Here is a 19,763-nt window from a genome sequence, read left to right on the forward strand (position 1 = left end):
TCTGCAGTTGTGTGTTTGCTTATGAACAATTTCCTCTGCATGCATTGTTTAGTCTGGCTTCTGAGAGTATGAATTACATCACAAACCAGTGCTGTACCTATTACATTTTTGATACCCACACCCAGCTTCTTGTTGTTGAAATTTTAAGATTCTTCATGACATCCTAAAAACCAGTGCTACTTCTTACCAGCATTACTACTAATATACAAAATATTTATGCCAAAAGGAAATATTTATATTTTGCCCAAACTTTATTTACATTTCCTTTTCATGCACAGTGTCAATTCCTACAAAAATAATCCGGTAAGTGTACTGTCATTAATTTTGGTAGTGAGTAAGAGATCTCTTAAGGGATAGTACTTAGCTCAATGCATCCAGGGAGAACAAAATATCAAACTGAAACTCTTTCATACATTTTAGGTAGAAGGAAGGTGCTCGTAAACATATATTGTAACATAATTACAAGCATGATAAAAAGAAAAAATTCAACAACAAACCAGTCAGACTGCTGTCAGGCATTCACTATTGTTATATCTATTAAACTGCAACAACACAGATACAAAAATAGTGTTTTGAGGTGACTTCCTATTCTTGCCTTGACACCTAATTTAATAATGGTTTGAGATACTTTGATATTAAATAACTTTTCTGTACTTGGGAAAACTCAAGAAATGTACCTGTCATGTAAGAATCCAATTCCCTAGTACTCTCTAAAAGGCTTCAGATATCTTCTCCCAGGGTCTACAAGCTAACCAGAAATGGGAAGGAGAATATTCAAATTCAGCACTATGAACTTGAATAGTGCAGGTGTGTGAGAGGGCTGGCAAAGTGATGATGTTCTGGGATTCAGAATCTGTCTCTATTTCCCATTGCAGGTAGTAGTTATGAAAGGAAGTTGATAGTTTTGTGAACTAACATGAATATTCTTCTCCCACAGCAGCATCTGCCACATAAGCTGTGCAAACCTTGCAACTAACAATATGAAAATTACTTAGTTGCCCATAAAAAAAAAATCATCTAGCAAGAAGCATAATATATGTACTCAATTATTCACACAAAGGAATTTGAACCTTTTGTTTCCAGAAAAAAAGTGCTTCTCCTTTCTACTAGATAACACTGCATTCCAACTCTAAAATATTTAGTACACCTAGCATTATACAACTTATATTGACTAAAGAGGGTGAAGAGGTAAAAAAAAAAATTATCAAAACTAAGTAAACAGTATTGATGAGTTTTGACAGAACAGTTTTAAATTGGATATTAAAAAGAAAAACCCTAAGATATGCAAGTAATTTATACTTAGAAATTTTTGTGTAAATTTTCAGTCCTTTCAGAGATTATCCATCATGTTAAAGGATGAAGTGAATGCAGTTCAAGCGATTTTGTAGAGAAGAAACTCTTAGTAAGAGTGAGTTAGATATACTAGTGTTTTCCAACACTCTTCTTTCCTTCACGTGGTTCATATTTCAAACCTCCATAAATGAAATCATTCAGTCACATGAACTCAGGGCATCAGGTGTTACTTGAACTGATGATGTTGCACACCATGACTAACAGTATTAACAGTTAGGATAGAGCATGCATGTGTGTAATGTATATGTATTAACAGATATGAAGTCAAATAGGTATATAACAATTTTGTGAAGCAAGAAAATGAGTGAATAACTGACAAAGAAAAGAAACTTTTCCCCTCTTTCCCTCTTCTTGTTTCCATGAAAACTAAAGGAAAGCTGCATTTTCCCTAGATTTAACCCTTCACTACTTTTTCCTAGTCTATATACTCAGTCACAGTGCTACTTTACAAACATCATTCAGCTGCTAAGTCTGACCTGCCTGCTGATATGACTCTTCAGAGTTTAGAACATCTCCCCATTGCTAAAATCCTTCTGTTCAGAGACACTCTTTGGAAATACCCAGATTCTAGATAGAAAACTTTTCTGGTTTTTTCAGCTTCATAGTTAAAACTCTCTCCAAATTCAAGAGTATTCAAGCACAGCTGGCCACCCTCTTAAAGCAAGGTTCAGATCATATCACTGTCTTCTCTTCTACATGTTGTTTGGCTTAGAAACATTACAGAAAAAACACTGTCAGTCTTTTAGCATTCACTTATTACTCAAGAAATTACCACAGCATATAATGACACATAATGGGAAAATGAAGCAGAGAACACCTGTATCTGGAAGTATAATTTTTACTTGCTTTAGGGCTTTTATCATTTGAAGAGGCTAGAAAAATTCAATGTTGAGTTGTTTTTTTTTTTTAGGATCAGATTTTACTTGCATTTAAGACACTTCACATCTGTCATTAAATTCTTATGAGCATAATTTGGGTAATGGAATTTTGTGGGACTTGTTCTTTTTCCTCAGTACATGCAAAATGCTTATTTTCTAAGAAAGAAATTTGCTTCAAAATTTAAGCTGTGAGACTCTCCTTACTGGTCTAAATGGAATTTACTGTTTAACTAATAAAGGAATTGATGTAAAGGACAGAGTACAGTATGGAAGGTGTGATAAAGTAGCATTGTCTTCAAGGGGGTTTCATTTTACCAATGTTCAGCAAAAACACTTTTCTATTTATGGCTTCAGTACAAACTCAAAGAGCTAGTGAATAAAGACATTATTTTTTCATATGATTCTTACCAGGTTCAGTTGCAGATCGTGGCTCTGTGTATCCCATCATAGGGAGGGGAAACAAACAAGATTAGAGATTACATCAATAAACATCAGTATATTAGAGATTACATCAATAAACATCAGTATACTGAACATATTATACTAAAATACTGTAAATAAGTACATAACTGTGCAGACATGTTATGAAATCAAGAAGATTTAAATTGTCTGTCAATACAGTAGTTCAATTATTACCTGTAGCCATTAGCACCAAAATGGGAAGAAGAAAGGACTCTATCCAAACCCAAATACTGAAAGACTAATTATCTTTCTCTACCTTGTATCAAAGATAGCAGCTTCCGATTATTGCTTGTGCTGGTTTTGGCTGAGTTCAGCCATGTCAGATGTGCTAGAACTTCAGTATGAACTGGAGTCAAAGGCAGACAAGTGGTATGTCAAAATTGGTATTACTAATGTGTTTTTCTCAATCCCTTTGGCAGCAGAGTGCAGGCCAAATTGCTTTCACTTGGAGGGGTGTCCAGTACCCCTGGAACTGAGCACCCAGGGGTGAAAACAGTCAGAATCTCTTGTTGCTAGCCAGGCTAGGAATAAAGGGAGGAGTTAATTGTAGTGTTAAGCCCAGTGGTCTGGTCCAATGGGACCAAGGGTGAAGGCTGTAATGGAAATATCTTTAAATTGGTTTGAGATGCATGGTTTAGGAATTACTATACCAGGAACCACATGAACCAATAGAGTAGAATACCTCACAAGAAGCAGTGCAAGGGCAGCAGTGACCTGACCTGGGCTGGCTTTGGTGCCCGTTAACCCCATGCAAACACCACCTGTCCTGTTCTGAGGGATCACTATGACAGATGGAGCCCAAAGCCATGGACTAAATGAACTCAATGTACATTTTGTGAAATTTTACAAGGGTGATTCAGAGCCTATGGGAATGGTATCTGTGTATTACATCAAAGGATGGGAAGTGGGGTGGTGATTAATGAGGATCTACCAGGTAGTGTGGGATCTGGCCGTGATGCAAATGGTATGGAACAAGGGGTGAAGAATGTGCTGGTTTCGACTGGGATAGAGTTAATTTTCTTCACAGTAGTTGGTGTGGGGCCATATTTTGGATCTATGCTTAAAATTGTTGATTATAACAGAGATGTTTCTGTTATAAAGGCCTTTTCTGCTGCTGGTACCTCCCCAGTAGTGAGGAGGCTGGGAATGAATAAGAAGTTTGGAGGGGTCAGAGCCAGGACAAAGACCTGCACTGATGAAAGGTATATTCCATACCATATGGCATGGTGCTCATCATATAGAACTGGGTGAAGAAGTAGGAAGGGGAAACATTTGTAGTTAGGGCATTTGTCTTCCCAAGTAACTGTTACACATGATGGAGCCTTTCTTTCCTGATGATGACTGAACACCTGCCTGCCCGTGGGAAGGGGTGAACAGATTTCTTGTTTTGCTTTGCTTGTGCAGCTTTTGCTTTCCCCATTAAACTCTCTTTATCTCAACCTCTGCATTTTCTCACTTTTATTTTTCCAACTCACTTCCCCAAGGCACCAGGGGAGAGTGAATGAGGATCTGTGTGGTGCTCAGATGCTCACTGAAGTTAAAAAATGACATTGCCTTACTTTTTTGGAGAATTCTGAAGTCTGGAGAATCTTGAATTTCAACACCCTGTCGAAACCACTTAACATGAATGGGAGGGAGTCCTCTGACTCTGCATTCCAATACTACAACTCGTCCCTCAGTTGCTGTGGAGTTTTGTAGCTCCTGAAATATAACAATCACAACTGAAATGAACTAGGAGCATTTCATATTATTAAAACCAGTCTTCTATTACCTTTGTAATTCAACTTTATTTTATTGTGTCATTACATTTTTGCAATAAACATTTTCTTTCATTCTGATTAAATTTAATATATCATCTATATAGTTAAAATTATTGAATAGGTTATTTTGAAATACATTTTTAATAAGACCAAAAATGGAACAGGTGTAGAAGTATTTAATTCCTCAATTTATCACAAGCAGATCATTGCAGTTCGAACTTTCAATTTTTATTCTTCTTCCAAAAAGTGAAATAAAAATTCTGGAACTAACTACACATTGACTGACTTGATCCTGAGAGGGTAGCTGTGCTGCTTTCAGGTCCCATTCTAGGAGGTGGAGTTGCTTTTCCTCCGAACCATAAATAACAAACCAAGCAAAATTAGATGACAGAAATATGATTAGGATATATAAACTAGTGTATGAATAGTTCTGAGACAGTATTCTGACTGTAATAAATTCTTACACACATCTGAAAAATTTCAGGAGAAATCTAAATCTTTAAAGAAGAACTGCAGTGAGAGAGGAGAAACACAATATTTTAAGTAACATAATTGACAGGTGATAGCCACTGTTTTTACCTTTGTTCTTTATCTTAAGATTATAAATCAAAGGGTCTTTTTTACCCTAGTGGGTGTCTCATTTTCTTTCCAATTAATTAACAAAGTTTTAGACCTTGATGGAGCAAAGCACTTGGACTTTGGTGTATGTTAAGAGTTATCCATTATTACTATTCGTAGATCTCTGGTTAATCAAATACATAAGAATTTTGTTACAGGGAAACCTAAAAATCTTTGAGTTGTTCCCTGAAGTTTGTACAGAAGGAAATTTACATCAAGAGGCTGGATTAAGTATACATTTTGTTGTTCATATCTGGTTCATTTCTTCTGGCAATAAAGTTGTTTTGGTTTGGTATGTCTCTGTTGGCTTAAGTCAGTTAATAACGGGTTTCAGGGTAAGAGATATGAGGATTAGGAAGAAAGAGCAGAATTTTCATTGCTTTGGTAGTTTCTGGATGAGGGATAGATTTCTCCTGTTTCCCTTACTTGGAAGTTGCCTCCTGACCTTGTAGTAACACATTCTCTAATGTCTTGCACCTCCACTATTCACTTTGCTGTGATACTGCAGTATGGGTGGAGAATCAAAAGGGACAGAATCAGGCCTTTCTTGACATGAGAAAGGAATATGATAGAGCCAAACTAGACAGTTTTGGAGAGCTGGGCTTACTCTTGCTTGCTCTTACTCTTATCACTAGGAAAAACTATTTGTTATTCCATATTAGTTTTTCAAAAAATGTTTTCCTGAAATAATAACCAGAAATACTTCCTATTTTTCATTTTGGCTTCAACAAATAGTGATTAAATAATAAGTACTACTATTGAAATGATGGTTTGAGGCACAATGAAATAATGTTTTCAATTGAAGTTGTACTTGATAGATTAGGGAAAAATATACTATCCTTCTTTTTGCTGGTACTTAATTCCCAGTTCCTAAGTTTCATGTGTGAAGATAAATATTGACTTAAATAATTATCTAAGAAATACTGAATAAAAATTTTCCTTCTAAAAAGTCCACGTATCAGAAACAGTGGGATGAGTAGAACTAAGAAAACAATTGGCCCCTTTATTCAGCACCGGTGAGGCTGCACCTTGAATCCTGTGTTCAGTTTTGGGCCTCTCACTGCAAGAGAAACACTGATATGATGGATTGTGTCCAAGGAAGAGCAATGAAGCTGGTGAAGGCTTCAGAGCACAAATCCTATGAGGAGCAGCTGAGGGAGCTGGGGTTGTTTAGCCAGGAGAAAAGGAGACCTGAGGGGACCTTATTGAGGTGGGGGTCAGTCTCTTCTCCCAAGTAACAAAAAATAGGGCAAGAGGAAATGTCCTGAAGCTGTGCCAGGGGAAGTTTAGGTTGGATATTGGGAAAGAAAAGGCTGCCAAGCTCTGGATCAGGCTGCCCAGGGAAGTGGTTGAGTTGCCACCCCTGGAGGTATTTAAAAGACTGTAGATAGGGCACTTAGTGAGATGGTTTAGTGGTGCGATTGGTAGTGCTACGTTAATGGTTGGACTTGGTGATCTTAAAGGTATTTTTCAACCTAAGCGATTCTATGATTCTTACCTTACATTTTACAAGTTACTCCAGTGAAGTACTGCTTTTTTATCTAACATACCTACATGGATTTTTTTTCCTAAAACAAAGTTAAAAAGCCTGTTTTATTTGTTCTTGTCTGTAGATAAATTATTGTGAATGAGCCTTTATCATGACTATGATATGTAATTGGTGCCTACCTTGCTATATTTTACAAAGACTTGTCAATGGAGAACAGTCATGGGCATAAGACAAACACACACAGAATATTCACGTAATTTCACCAGTGATTTTAACAGGGTAGAATGCATAAGAACTTCATTGTTGCAGTGGAGAAGTATTTTCTTAGGAAGTCATTAATACTGGAAAGGATAATGAAAACTGTAAAATTTTTAACATTATCAAATCTTCCTACATTAGGATATATAATGCTGATATTTTCTTCTGGCCTACAGAAATATGACACAAAAGTCATGATGGATAAAACGTACCTTTGTAAAGATAGGCGCAGAACAGATTGGCTTGGGTCCATCCAGATGGTGCAGGTATGACGTAGGGCTTTGAACCTGCAAAGTAATGCAATAATGCTATAAAATGGAAAGAATACTAGTTTCAGTGATATGGCCTGCATATATCTATGCAATAATGCAAACTCTCACATGTGCAGTCTTACTATGGTGCTCTCTTTCTACCACAATACTTGAGTGACATCACTATTTCACATCTGATATATTTCTGAAATAAAAATGCAAGCTTTGAAGGTTTCTATACTTTGCCTAGAAGTATTTTGAGAATTTGACTTCTATTAATATCATGAAAGTATATCCTCTGCACTGATGCATTTTTGCCTCTCCTGTTACTACACACTTTGACTGATGTTGTGATAAATAAATCCAGGCACCTAAAAGCTTATCAAGGTCAGTCTAAGGAAGGGAAAAGAATTTACCATATAAAGATTGACAGAGATTTTTATTTTATTTGTATTTTATGATTTATATAAAAACTCTTAAGTCAGCCAGAGTGGCATTAAAGACTTAGTACAAATGAATGAACACTGGTTTTCTACATTTAGCTTCTAGATAGTAAAATTTATTTTTCTCCAGAAGGCCCAGAGAAATGACAGCAATATTAAATGTAATAACAAAATTTAAAACTTTTGCTAAAAAGTGTTGTAGGCATTAGTTTGTATTACATTCTTTTGAGACTGGAACTATTAAGTGATAAACTCTGTAATTTTCATCATCACCAGATCTGTCTGATAGTCATATGCTGCGTTGATACACACTGTATAAGAATCCGTGCATATATTTAGTTTCATGTCTCATTCTCTGGGTATATACTTAATTTTTTAAAATTACCATTCTTAATATAGTAATGTAGGTTTATAGTTCAACAATATAGTTCCTCAAAATGATGGTTTTTCAGGAGTTAAAAATTTTGAAAGAAAATTTGAAATACTTTTATTAATTTAAAAATTTGTGTTGAAAAATACCTGCTGACTGGACATAGAGATAGGCTGAATTACAGCTGTGGTCACTCCAGATTTTGGTGTAGAAGATCCTATTGTTAAGGAAACAGAGGTGGTTTTCTTTTGGGCCCTGAAAAATAGAGAATAGCAACCACTTTACAAGATATGAAATGAGAATGTGTTAGTTTGTGACTCATAAGCCACCTTATTTTTTCTACATATTTAAACATGTCAGTATCAACTGAAAAGATTAACATTGGAGGAAGCTTGAGTAGAATACAATCTTTATCTAATTTACACTTTCACACACAATAAAAAGTACTGATTTAAGATACTAACTAAAATGCATTTTATTTCTTTAATTGTAGTCCTCTACATATGTCTTTGGAGGCACTGGATTGAATGATTACTAATGAAGGCTTTATTAACTTCAAGGTACTTCTGAATATGAAAAGTTGCTATCAACAAAATTGTTGTCAGGGTAAGGCCAGACTTCTCTGACAGGACAAGCACATTAATACAATCTACAGTTAAAATGTTACACATTTAAATCACATGAGGAAAGTAGAAAAGACAAGACATAAACAAATGTCCCCCAAATGTTTATTCAGATCTTGAACTACCAAAGATTTTCCAATGTCCCTTATTAAGACCATTTGCACAATATTGGTACTATTTTGCACACTTACTGTGGCATAGCTCCAGATTTTGATTTGAAAATTAAACTTTCACCCTCTGAATCTGTAGAACTGGTGCCTGGAAAAGAAAGTGTTTTCAATAATCTCATATCCTTCTACTGATTTATTTAATTTTCAAATTCCAAAGAAAAAGCTTTGACACCTTTGCATTTCCTTCAAGAATTGAGAACTCTCTGTAACAAACTATTGCAAGTTTTTTAATCTGATAAAAATTGTAACTATGCACTTTAGACTGTTACAGAAATTATAAGAATGCCAATTTAATTGCAAATTGCTTTCCCTAGACTCCTAGCCGTCTTCCTTCACATTGAAGCAAATAAGGGCAAAGAAGAAAAGAAAATACTGACTACTACTGCTCTACTGGAAATGTATAATTTTATTTACTTAAATTTTAAAACTTGAAGCTTAAGTAAACATATGGCTTTTACACAGATAACAAATCTTAAACCTTAAGTAAGAGCAACTCAGTATACCAAGAAATTTTCAGACTAAACCTGCTGCCCATGATCTCCACATTCCAGACTATTTATATTAACCTACACACAGCATTTATGCACTGCTATTTCTTGCCAGTGGAAGTCTTGATATAATATATGTGTTTGGCAGTGTCCTGAACTCACTTAAAGAAAAAAAATATGAAAGCATTTATTCCCTTTGTCTTAATTTTTCCTAACAACAGATACTTCACAGTTATTCTAGACATTTGTACATATTATTCTTCAAAGAACTTGTACATATTTGTGGATAGCTGTATTTGTAATACAAATCATAAGCAATTCATAGTCAATATGCATAGTATAGCATAGACTGATTCCAACGAAAAAAAGTTTGGACTGAGATACTCAAGTACCCTATTTATTTACAAAAATTATACTACAAAAAAATTGAAGCAACAAGTTGCACAGAAAAGGTAAGAAGAGAGAATCAAATGTCAAGTCATCAAAGTGGGTCTACATGAAGGTATTTCTTAAGAACAGAGAATAACCAGGTCTTATGTGGCTGGGCCTGTTACGCAAAAGAAAGTACGATGCATCAGTGTCATTGAGACTATTAACGTACAAAGCAACACCTGTGTGGCAATCTATTTTCCTTAAAGATCATAGGGGAGGAGCCTAACGACTTGTACAATTCTCTCTAAGTAACATGTTGTAAAACTTCAGCATAGCACTTCCATATAGCAAGACTGTCAGATGTCAAAAATCTAATAGTTTTATTCACAGTATCTCTCTACCTTGCTGTTTTGGTTTTTACTGTTGCTTCTGTCATAACTTCACACAGCATTATATGTTTGTACTACACCCAAGGATTTCTGAAATCATGCTTACTTCTGTAAAGAAAACTCTTCCTAGAATCTGTAAGATTCAGAAAAGGCTTGGAAATTTTGCTATTATATCCCAATGTGCCATAGTAATGTTCTGAGAATAAAAAGCATGACGAAAGAAATCCTATAAAGGCATATATGTAATGATTTAGCTAATTTACGTGAAAATTTTATTGTTTTGTTAATCAAGAGCTTTTTAATAATTTGGCATGGCATTATTCAGATTTGTTATATTTTTTAGGTTAGTTTGTTTTACGCTTTCAATTAACCATTTAAATTAATTTTAATGAATCACAAAACTGGTAAAAGAATACATAATACCAAAATGTTTGAAAGATGTATGAATTAAAATAAAAATTGGTATTCAATTGATAAAATCTTGCCTAAAATACAGTTCTTCACTAAAAAAAAATAATAAATTTACTCATGGTCATCATTAATTTTTCTAAAAAAAAATAATATTTGAATTATGAATAATTTTGCAGTCAAGAAATATTTTGACGATAACTAGTAGTTGTTTCAGGACAAAACCAGTCTGACTGACTTTAACCTGACTTAAAATCGGTATACCAAAGATAAAGGATCACAGTACATTTATACATGAACTGAAGAAGACTCATTTGAAGTAGTCAAATTTATTTGCAGTGTGAGGCAGTTCAGAACTGACATAGGGATTACTGCTATCATGAAAATCATTATGGAAATGCTAGTCAAATCTTTGACTAGTGATTTACAGAGAGTACTGCTTAAAAACTAACCATATGCCAAAGACTGTTAGTTCCTTCTTTTCCATTCTTTATTTCATTTCTACACTAAATAAATAGCAATCTATCCATTGATTACTGAGACATTCCTTGAAATACCTGAATTAATATGAAGTGATGTTCAAAACATGTTGTGTTAAAGGAAAGCAGAGGAATACCATAAAACTACCACCATAGCTAATGTCATCTTAACATATAGAACCAAAAGTAAACTTCAGCTTAGTTATCTTTTCCTGTATGCATCAAGTATCTTATTATTTTACCTCTTACCTTCAATGAATATTTCAGCTGACGTACTATCTGAACCAATGGAATTAGAAGCCAGACAAGTATAGCGACCAGTGTCGTCTTCAAAGGCTTCTGCTATAATTAGGGAATGGAGTCCTCCACTCTCGGAATGGATCTGAATGTCAGGGGAATTCTGGAGTTCCTTTCCTTCACAGAACCATCTGCAGCCCACACACATTTAGAAAGACAAAGAAAAAAAGAATATAAAGGATTGGTTCAGGCTCATCGCACACAAGCAGACATTACACTCTGCTGCAAAAATCTAAATTGCTACTGAAATCAGCACGTGGTGCTCTGAAGTGTTTAAAGGCATTCACAAAGAAAGAACTTGTTGGAATAAACTTTATTTAAAAGGTAGTGAAGCATTTCTGGATGCTAAGAAAATTGTGTACACCTACATTTAAAAATTATTCTCTGTCCTGGTTTTGGTAGAATTAAGGTTTACTGCATATCTCATGTGTTGGCTTACTTTGACCACAATCTTATCCATTTCAGTATAACTTGTCACTTCCACCTAAGTAATACTCACTGATTCTCTACACAGAATATTTGAATTTGTAATCAGTGACACAGGGTCTAGTTGGAGGTCTGTCACTAGGGGTGTCCCCCAAGGGTTGATATTGGGCCCTGTATTGTTTAACTTATTAATCAATGACTTGGATGAAGGGGAAGATGTCTCCTCAGCACTATTGACACAAAGCTGAGAGTAGCTGATACCCCAGAGGGCTGTGCAGCCCCTCAGAGGGACTTTGCCAGGTTGGAGAGATGGGCAGACAACTCTCTGAAATTCAACAAAGGCAAATGTAGAGCCCTGCACCTGGGAAGAAGTAATCCCAGGCACCAGTACAGGCTGAAGGCTGATCTGAAGGGTGGCGTTGTGAAGAACCTTGGGGTCCTGGTGGACAACAAGCTGTCCATGAGGCAGCAGTGTGCCCTTGTGGCCAAGAAGGGCAATGGTATCCTGGGATGCATTACCAAGAGCATTGCTAGCAGTAACTGGAGGTGATCCTGCCCCTCTACTTAGCCCTGATGAGGTCATATCTGGAGTGCTTTGTCCAATTCTGGCCTCCTCAGTACAAGAGAGACATGGAGCTCTGGAGCAGGTCCAGTAGAGGGTGACAAAGATGATTAAGGGACCAGAGCATATCTCTTATGAGGAAAGGTTGAGGTAGCTGGGCCTGCTCAGCCTTGAGAAGAGACAACTGAAAGAGGACCTCATCAATGTCCATCAGTATCTGAAGGGAGGATGCCAAGAGGACCAGGCTCTTCTTGGTGTGCCAAGCAATAGGACAAGAGGCAATGGGCAGAAACTGATATACAGGAAGTTCCACCTGAACGTGAGGAAGAACTTCTTTACTGTGCAATGACCGGGCAATGGAACAGATTGCTCAGAGAGGTTGTGGAAATTCGCTCACTGGAGATACTCAAGAACCATCTGAACACAGTCCTGTGCAGTGTGCTCTAGGATGACCCTGCTTGAAGGAGGTTGGACCAGATGTGGTCCCTTCCAACCTTAGCCATTCTGTGATTCTGTGATTTTTGTCTATCATGTCCAGTCAACCTAATATAATCCCATGGTACAGATTCCATATTGGTAAACTTGCAATAAGTTTACTCTTGAGTTAGATCAGGAACATAAACTGGTTTTCTAGCTCTGGATTTTTATGTATGTAATACATCTTCCACTACAAAAAAAGTATGCCCCCACAAAAGCACTGGGTTTAGGTACAGGTAAAACAGTCACTTATCTGAGGTGACTTATTACTAGGTCAAAGCATGGTATAAATTTGTTTACATCAGGTCAATCAAGCATTTTCCAGTGTAGGCTACCTAAAGAGCTAGTCTGTGCTCTCAGCCTACATTGCTGCCATGAAAGTACCAATTCCCACCTTTTTTCTATTTGATTCCCTCATATCAGTTAGTCCTATTCCCACAAGCTACACCCTGATTTATCTGTATCTCTGGCAGCCCAGCAAGGAGGAGAAGTGGATAATTCTTGGTTTACAGGGTCTGCCATACATTTTTGCAAGGGAAGGTATACTGGGAAATCTAAAAGAAAGTCATTAGTGAGCAACCTTCCTTCTGTTTTCAAGTTGTCCCTTTGTCCTGAAAATAAATTTTGCCAAGTCTTGCCAAGCCTGTTATTCCTGCTCCAGTCCTGCAAACCCACTCTGATCTGTACCACTCTTTCTTCCCTTCTTCTTATCCCATAATCCTAATCTGTTCTTTTCCATGTCCTCCCTCTGCTCTCCTTTCTCTCTTCTTCCTCTGCCACACCAGTATTTAAATCTTGTTCTGGTGAGGATAAAGACAAAATAATAATTCTTGACAGTAAGTTTCAAAAATGGTCTTTTATTCTCTTCCCCCCGAAGACTTTTAGTTTTCTACTATAGTGTGTGTTTTTTAAAAATTAATAAATATAACCTCAGAAATTTATGGGGAGTTGGTTCTAAGTAGAAGATGACAGATTTTTTAAAAATAATTTTTAAAGACATAACATTTGCCACTAAATTCTGGTATTTTTCTTTTAATTTGTACTAGTTTATGAGAGAAATTTTGCAGTCACATCCCAATAATATTTCAGAATCAAATTTTTTTTTCCTCCCTATCACACAGTTTTACCCCAAGAAAACAAAATAACCCCAAGGAGTTAGAGGACCCTCCCTGTATTTAGGGAAAGCATGCAACACTACAGGATGACAGATGCTACAAAACAACAATCAGTGAGGAGTCTTTAGAAAACTACCTCACTTGTATTGCTCTTTTTCAAAATTACTAAATTTCATGTAATTAACACAAATAAAAATATGTTTTAAAACCTTCTTCTGAAAATACTAGATTGTAAAATGTGAAATGTCATACTTATTTCAGAATGCAGAGTTAATAAATCTAACAGGTTTACACATAACACAATGCTCGTTAACGGCATAATTGCAGGCAAGCTCTCTGTGCTTATGAACAATAGATCTTTTGTTCTTGAAGGCAAAAAAAAAAGTTGATAGTGGCATTAAAACCATATGTAATTGTCTTCTGTAATTAAAAGACTAACAAGTTTTTTTTCTGTCTTCTGTTGCCTACACAGTGCACACAGATAGTATCATTTTCAGAAAGAATTAACAAACTTCCATTTGTTTACTCAGTAGACCCCTTTGGCCTACTTTTACAGCTATTTGCCTTGGAGACAAATCTATTCTGTCAGCCCTACTGCCAAAATTAACATTTCTCTTTCCCCTCTTCCCCTCCTTTCCTCTCTTGTCACAAATGTCCCTTCTCCCAGTGTGAGGACCTCTGCTACTATGTTTGATTATTAGACCTTCAGAGTCCTAACCTCTGTGCAGCCTTTCCTAAGTTACATTTTAAACTATATGCACAAGAGAGAGGTTAATTCAATTTCTAGACAATCACAGACAAGACCCTGTAATATGAGGCCCTACATAACCATTAGTTCTATTTTTCTTTCCTTTCCAGAAACATCCTACAAAGGAAAACCTCTCCTCCAAGCCTAATTATTTTCTCAGACAGATCCCGTTATAGTTTAATGCAAATTGTGTGGCTTCTACTGTCTCCCAAATTCCACGTTCACAAAATATTTAAGAAACTGTCATAAGTGTAAGAACCTAAAATAAAAAATCCATTTATACTTTTTTGTCAGATAACATTTAACAAGCAAACTGTTTTCTTAGGAGGACAATTTCTACATTGTCCCCTGGTTCATGCATATACACAGCTAATCTCAAGTAGTGGGAGCTATTCCTCAGCACTGGTTGGGACGAAGACTTGTTGCATCACATCAATGACATACCACTGAAAACGAGTCCTGACCTGCTACATCGGACACTGTCTGCCACAGACAAAAGCACATAGGAAAGCAATTCAATACCAAATTACCTCAGCTATCATTAAGGTGATGTTTGATGTATGGGAAACACACCTGGTGTGGGACTACACTGTTTATTGTGGAAAGAAGAATTCATCTTCACAATTGGCAAGAACACAGTTATTAGAAATGACAAACACTAGAATAGACATATATTCTTTTTCCTATTCTAACTGGTTTTTTTTCTATCTACATGTTGATAAAAGAGGAGGATTACTTCTCATGAATTTCTTTTGGTGATTACATGAAAATTAACTGAAAAAGAAAACACTCAATTGAAATACTTATCTGGCAAAAACTTGCCAGTTACCAGTTCAGTTCAAGAGAGTTGTGAATTTAAAAAAGGGTCCGTGAATAAAAATAAGTGAAGTATTTTTTTCCCAAACACAGACTGAATTTTAGTTTTTCATCTTTTTTATATATATATATACATTTTTGCTCTCTATCATAGAGCACAAACCTCCTATCTATAAGATCTGATCAGCCTTACTGCCATTACACTTGGAATAATCATGGTAAGAGAATTTTGTGCTCCCAAGGACTGAAAAAGATTCAAAGATAAATCTTTGAAGTATTCCCCCTCTCTGTGGAGGGATCACTAAAGCAAGAAACACATCACTATCAAAGGGAAACTGGGCCAAAGAAACCGGAAGAACTCATGACTAGACACAGAAAAATAGTCACAAAGCAAGTCTTGCAAGAAAATTCCAGTTTTATGCTAACTAGGGCAACATTAACTTATGTCCAGGCTATTCTAGCTTACTGATCCTCTTGGGAATAAGAAGATTATTTCCTAGTTGTGGGATGGCAACAATGCTTCTGGAGAGTTAAAATACCCCAAGTGAAACCAAACCCAACCCAAATCAACCCAAAAGACACTGAAAGTAACACAGAGGAACAGATACACTGCAGACAATTTGAGAAAAACAAAATTCCTTGAATAGAGAATATTGTTTTAAAAAGACACTTGTTTCACAAGTTCTGGATACCAAGAACAAAAAATTACCAGTTCATTTCACTATCCCTTTGTTGTAGGTTCTCAGTATTGTATAAGGTGTGCAAATAAGAGCAAAACAGGATGAGACATCAACAATAGGGTTTGCATATGTGTGTACATATGCAAAAAGACTTCCAGCTTGCACCTAAGGTCCATTCCTGCAGGCCATACTAGCTTCATGCAAATTTGTAGAGAACTGTCCCCTTGAAAGAGAACAGAAACTGTGAGATGACAGATAATGACTGACCAAAAAACCCCCTCCAAAATCTAATAATCTACATAGATTTTATGTAACTGGAATTAATTTTATCATTATGTATTTTGCCAAATTTCAAATTGCACTTAATTTTTCTGCTCTTTCCTACTGTCTTCTTCATTATCTTTCCACCGTTTTTGCTCTTGCCTGCGTTTCCACTGTAGCACTATTTGCCTTGCTTTTTCTACACCTGTGCTTAGTTTTCACCTACATTGTATCTCCCATATGTTAAAATGATAGCAACTAAATATTTAATGCAGACACTGAAACACAATCACTAGATTGGAAAGTCAGTAGTAAAGAGTCAAATCAGAGAAATTTTGGTAGCAGGGGAACAATGATTAAGATACCAATTTTTCACTCTTCAAACCTTCTTTGCTTTTCCACTGGCTACATGATGGCAAAGCTAGAACAGATTTATTAACAGAAAAGGACAGTCATATGCCAGGTGAGCAGCAGTTCACGCACAGTGGCATCAAGTAGAAATTCACACAATATACCTTTCTTTTTCACTCTTCTTTTCTTTATGCCCTCACAATCCTCCATGCATGGAAGTACATAGAAGCACATGTGTCTGGGATTTTAATGACTCTGAACAAAATATAAACAGAGTTGAACAGTACACTGACTAAGTAAGCACCAGGGTCTTAAGAAAAACAGTTTGAGGTTCTCTCTAACTCATAATCCTGCTGGAACTTCTGTTTTTTGAAAGTCACTAAGGAATAGAGAGCTTTTCCTCTCCGCACACTCTTAAAAGTTAATTTAAAATGGCAGCTGAAGTGAAACTTTAAGATATAGCCTTAGGGAGAAATTATAATAGGGAACTCTGACCACCACAAAAAGTGCAGAGAGATAAGCTGTAAATTAAAAAGTAATTTTATCCTTAGTGGTATTAAGTACGTCCAGCAAGAAAAGTCAAAATTAAATACTCTGACATTCTTATACTGGCAGAGTCAGCATTTCCATAATAATACTGTGTAACTTCCATTTTGTTTTCTCTCCTAAGTAGTCCAACACTTCCAGACTGAAAAAAAAATTACTACTTAAAGAACTTGATTTTTAAAAGGAATCAGCTTCGTCATATGAGATTTAGAGTACACTGCAATAATCAGATTATTCAGATGCTTATGCTCTTTACACATTGCTCAGTTTTTGTGCAATATACAATTTCATTAGTTGTATAGGTAACTCATAATGAGGTTATCAATAACATACATACTTCAAATATTTATATTTTGTAATCTTAAAAAAAAGAAAAAGAATATCTGAATACAGATGCTGGTGCTTTGCCCAAACTGTCAGTTAAGCAATTAATAAAAGGTTCTATACACTGAAAACCACAGAAGTCAATTTTATAATTAAAAGTGTGTTATATTATAAACAGTGCATACTGTATATTCAGAATTTAATTGATTCTTCAGATGTCACACAGTCTTCTGCTAGCTCTCACAAATTTCAATGAGGACCTCACAACCAGCTGGCTAAATTGCATGATCATGTGCTTGGAAATCAAAACTGCTCTCTTAAATTGCAAAAAAAAGGCAAGAGAATACCAAAATGGCTGTATTTTCAAGACATATATCAACACTTCAGCCTACCATTTCCTACAAGTTAACTCTGCTTCTTCTGAAGTGAAGCTTTCCATCATGTTTTGGGCAAGGATGCAAAGTAGAGGGGGTACAGAAGTAACAGATGTGACCAGCTTCCACAAACAGTGAGCAATAGCCTCTGTCACTGCAAGCTGCAGTAAGTCCAAAGATGAGTTTTTTTAGCTTATTCCTGTAATTTATGAAAATGCCTTGCCTACATTTTTGAGTAGGTTTTCCAAGTCTCTTTCTGTTCACTTTACCTGCAGAACAAGGATTCCACTCTGTTTCAGCATTTCAGCTGGGGAAATAAACTGAAAGTTAGCTTGACATTTTGATAGCTCCAGACAAGATGCTGAGTTACAGCCTGTACCTCATGTCATTCTCTCTGGGTATTCTCTCTGCAGTGCTCCACGGATTTACATAGATGTGTACAGCTAATTACAAAAGAAAAACAGCATTGTCAGATTTGATTAAAACTAATTGTTCTGTCTTAGAATCACAGGATTAGCTTAGAAGGTCTTAACTTTTTTTAAAGATTGTATCTTGTCCTTGTCTTTGCAACTGTTGGCCTCACTTTATAATTTTAAGAGTAGAAGCTTTAAAAAATATTTTTGATGGAGGCTTTTAATTACCTGAATGATAAAGATATTAACACAAGAAAATATGAAATCAGTGCTAGAAAGTATGAAAACTGAACACAACACTGAGCAAAGCAAAGATTCATAGTTGCATAACTTGAAATATACCAAACTTTTTAGAGAATATTTCTTTTACTTCTTTAGATTAAGAGAATTTTAAATAATTTTCTCGACAGTTACGATTAGGGGGCAGTGGTATAACACGTGCCACTGATTTCAACTCTGTTATTGCTAAATTGTTCTTAGGTACAATAAGACTTTTTGGTACAAAATGTATTTTTCTGAAGTTACTGAAAGTACTGAAATTTACTCCTACAAATTTACTACTGAGGCAACCACCTCTTGTTTCCTAAGGTCCTTCTGCTTTACCTCAGCTTCTTGTTATAAGTTATTTTTAAAGGAGCATCATTGTCAAAACTATTGTGAGCACTGTAATATGAACTAATAGTGACTATATCTCTTGGTAATTCTCCATGGAATTAAATGTTGTTCTGAAATACAAATTGTTGGGGTTTTCTTAATTATTTTTTTTTAATTAGCTGACAGCTATGGTTAGATTTATACTTTTTTTTGAGAGAGAGTCTATCTTGGTGTAGGAGAAACATAATCAGAAATTTAAATAATTAAACTGATCTTTTATCATAATTTGATTACATTTATCATAATTTGAATGTGTACTATGAAAAATTAAAGAAAATTAGTTTATAAAGCAAACACACTCGAATTTAGTAAAATTTCATTGTTATAAATTTCATGTCTCTGTAATAATCTCATATTCTGATAAAAGTCTGGAAGGTATGCATGATATGATGCAGTAATGAGATATCTGGATACAAAGGAAAAAATGGTGAGATTTAATGAATAAAACTGAATTACATTCCATGCCTATAATGAAGAAGGATTAGCTTTATATGTTAATCTTTTCTGCATATAAACCAGAGAAAATATATCATATAGAAAAAAGACACCTACTGTATGACTTATTTGGATACGCTATCCAAAGCTACTGATTTGTGATAAATAAACATTTCTGTCATAACAGGTTGTGTAGGATGCTAATGTTCACTATTGTCTATTCACTTCTTGCAGGTGTAACTTTTATAAAACTGTTTTTTAGGACACTGATTATAAGGAAAATACCTAAATATTTAACAGAAAAGCAATGAAAACCATCTAGCAGCTTTTTTGTTGATCTACCTTCTAAATCTCATAGGTACATTTATGCCATACAGCAAAGGGAAGTGACTCTTATTGACAATACTGTGGGGTTGGTGCAAATGATATTTCACAAATGCATCCCATGGTATCCAAATGAGACACCACATTTC

At 35.5% G+C, this 19,763-nt stretch overlaps 1 protein-coding gene across 8 annotated transcripts in view; it reads right to left on the reverse strand.

The window, feature by feature from the left end:
* Positions 1 to 19,763, reverse strand: part of PALLD (palladin, cytoskeletal associated protein) — a 201,423-nt gene that overhangs the window by 119,180 nt on the left and 62,480 nt on the right. For 7 of the 8 annotated variants that reach the window (XM_027635685.1, XM_027635687.1, XM_027635686.1 and 4 more), the window contains 6 exons: positions 11,061 to 11,239; positions 8,697 to 8,763; positions 8,032 to 8,137; positions 7,031 to 7,105; positions 4,253 to 4,394; positions 2,640 to 2,663 (listed from right to left, as the gene is read on the reverse strand). In XM_027635685.1, the coding sequence (XP_027491486.1) occupies positions 2,640 to 2,663; positions 4,253 to 4,394; positions 7,031 to 7,105; positions 8,032 to 8,137; positions 8,697 to 8,763; positions 11,061 to 11,239 (593 nt within the window). Of the gene's footprint in view, positions 1 to 2,639; positions 2,664 to 4,252; positions 4,395 to 7,030; positions 7,106 to 8,031; positions 8,138 to 8,696; positions 8,764 to 11,060; positions 11,240 to 16,708; positions 16,728 to 19,763 lie in introns of those variants that run through there. The other variant, XM_027635689.1, reaches the window with a different exon arrangement.

The sequence above is a fragment of the Corapipo altera genome, unplaced genomic scaffold (genome assembly GCF_003945725.1).
Source record: "Corapipo altera isolate COAL_440 unplaced genomic scaffold, ASM394572v1 22b, whole genome shotgun sequence".
NCBI lineage: Eukaryota > Metazoa > Chordata > Aves > Passeriformes > Pipridae > Corapipo > Corapipo altera.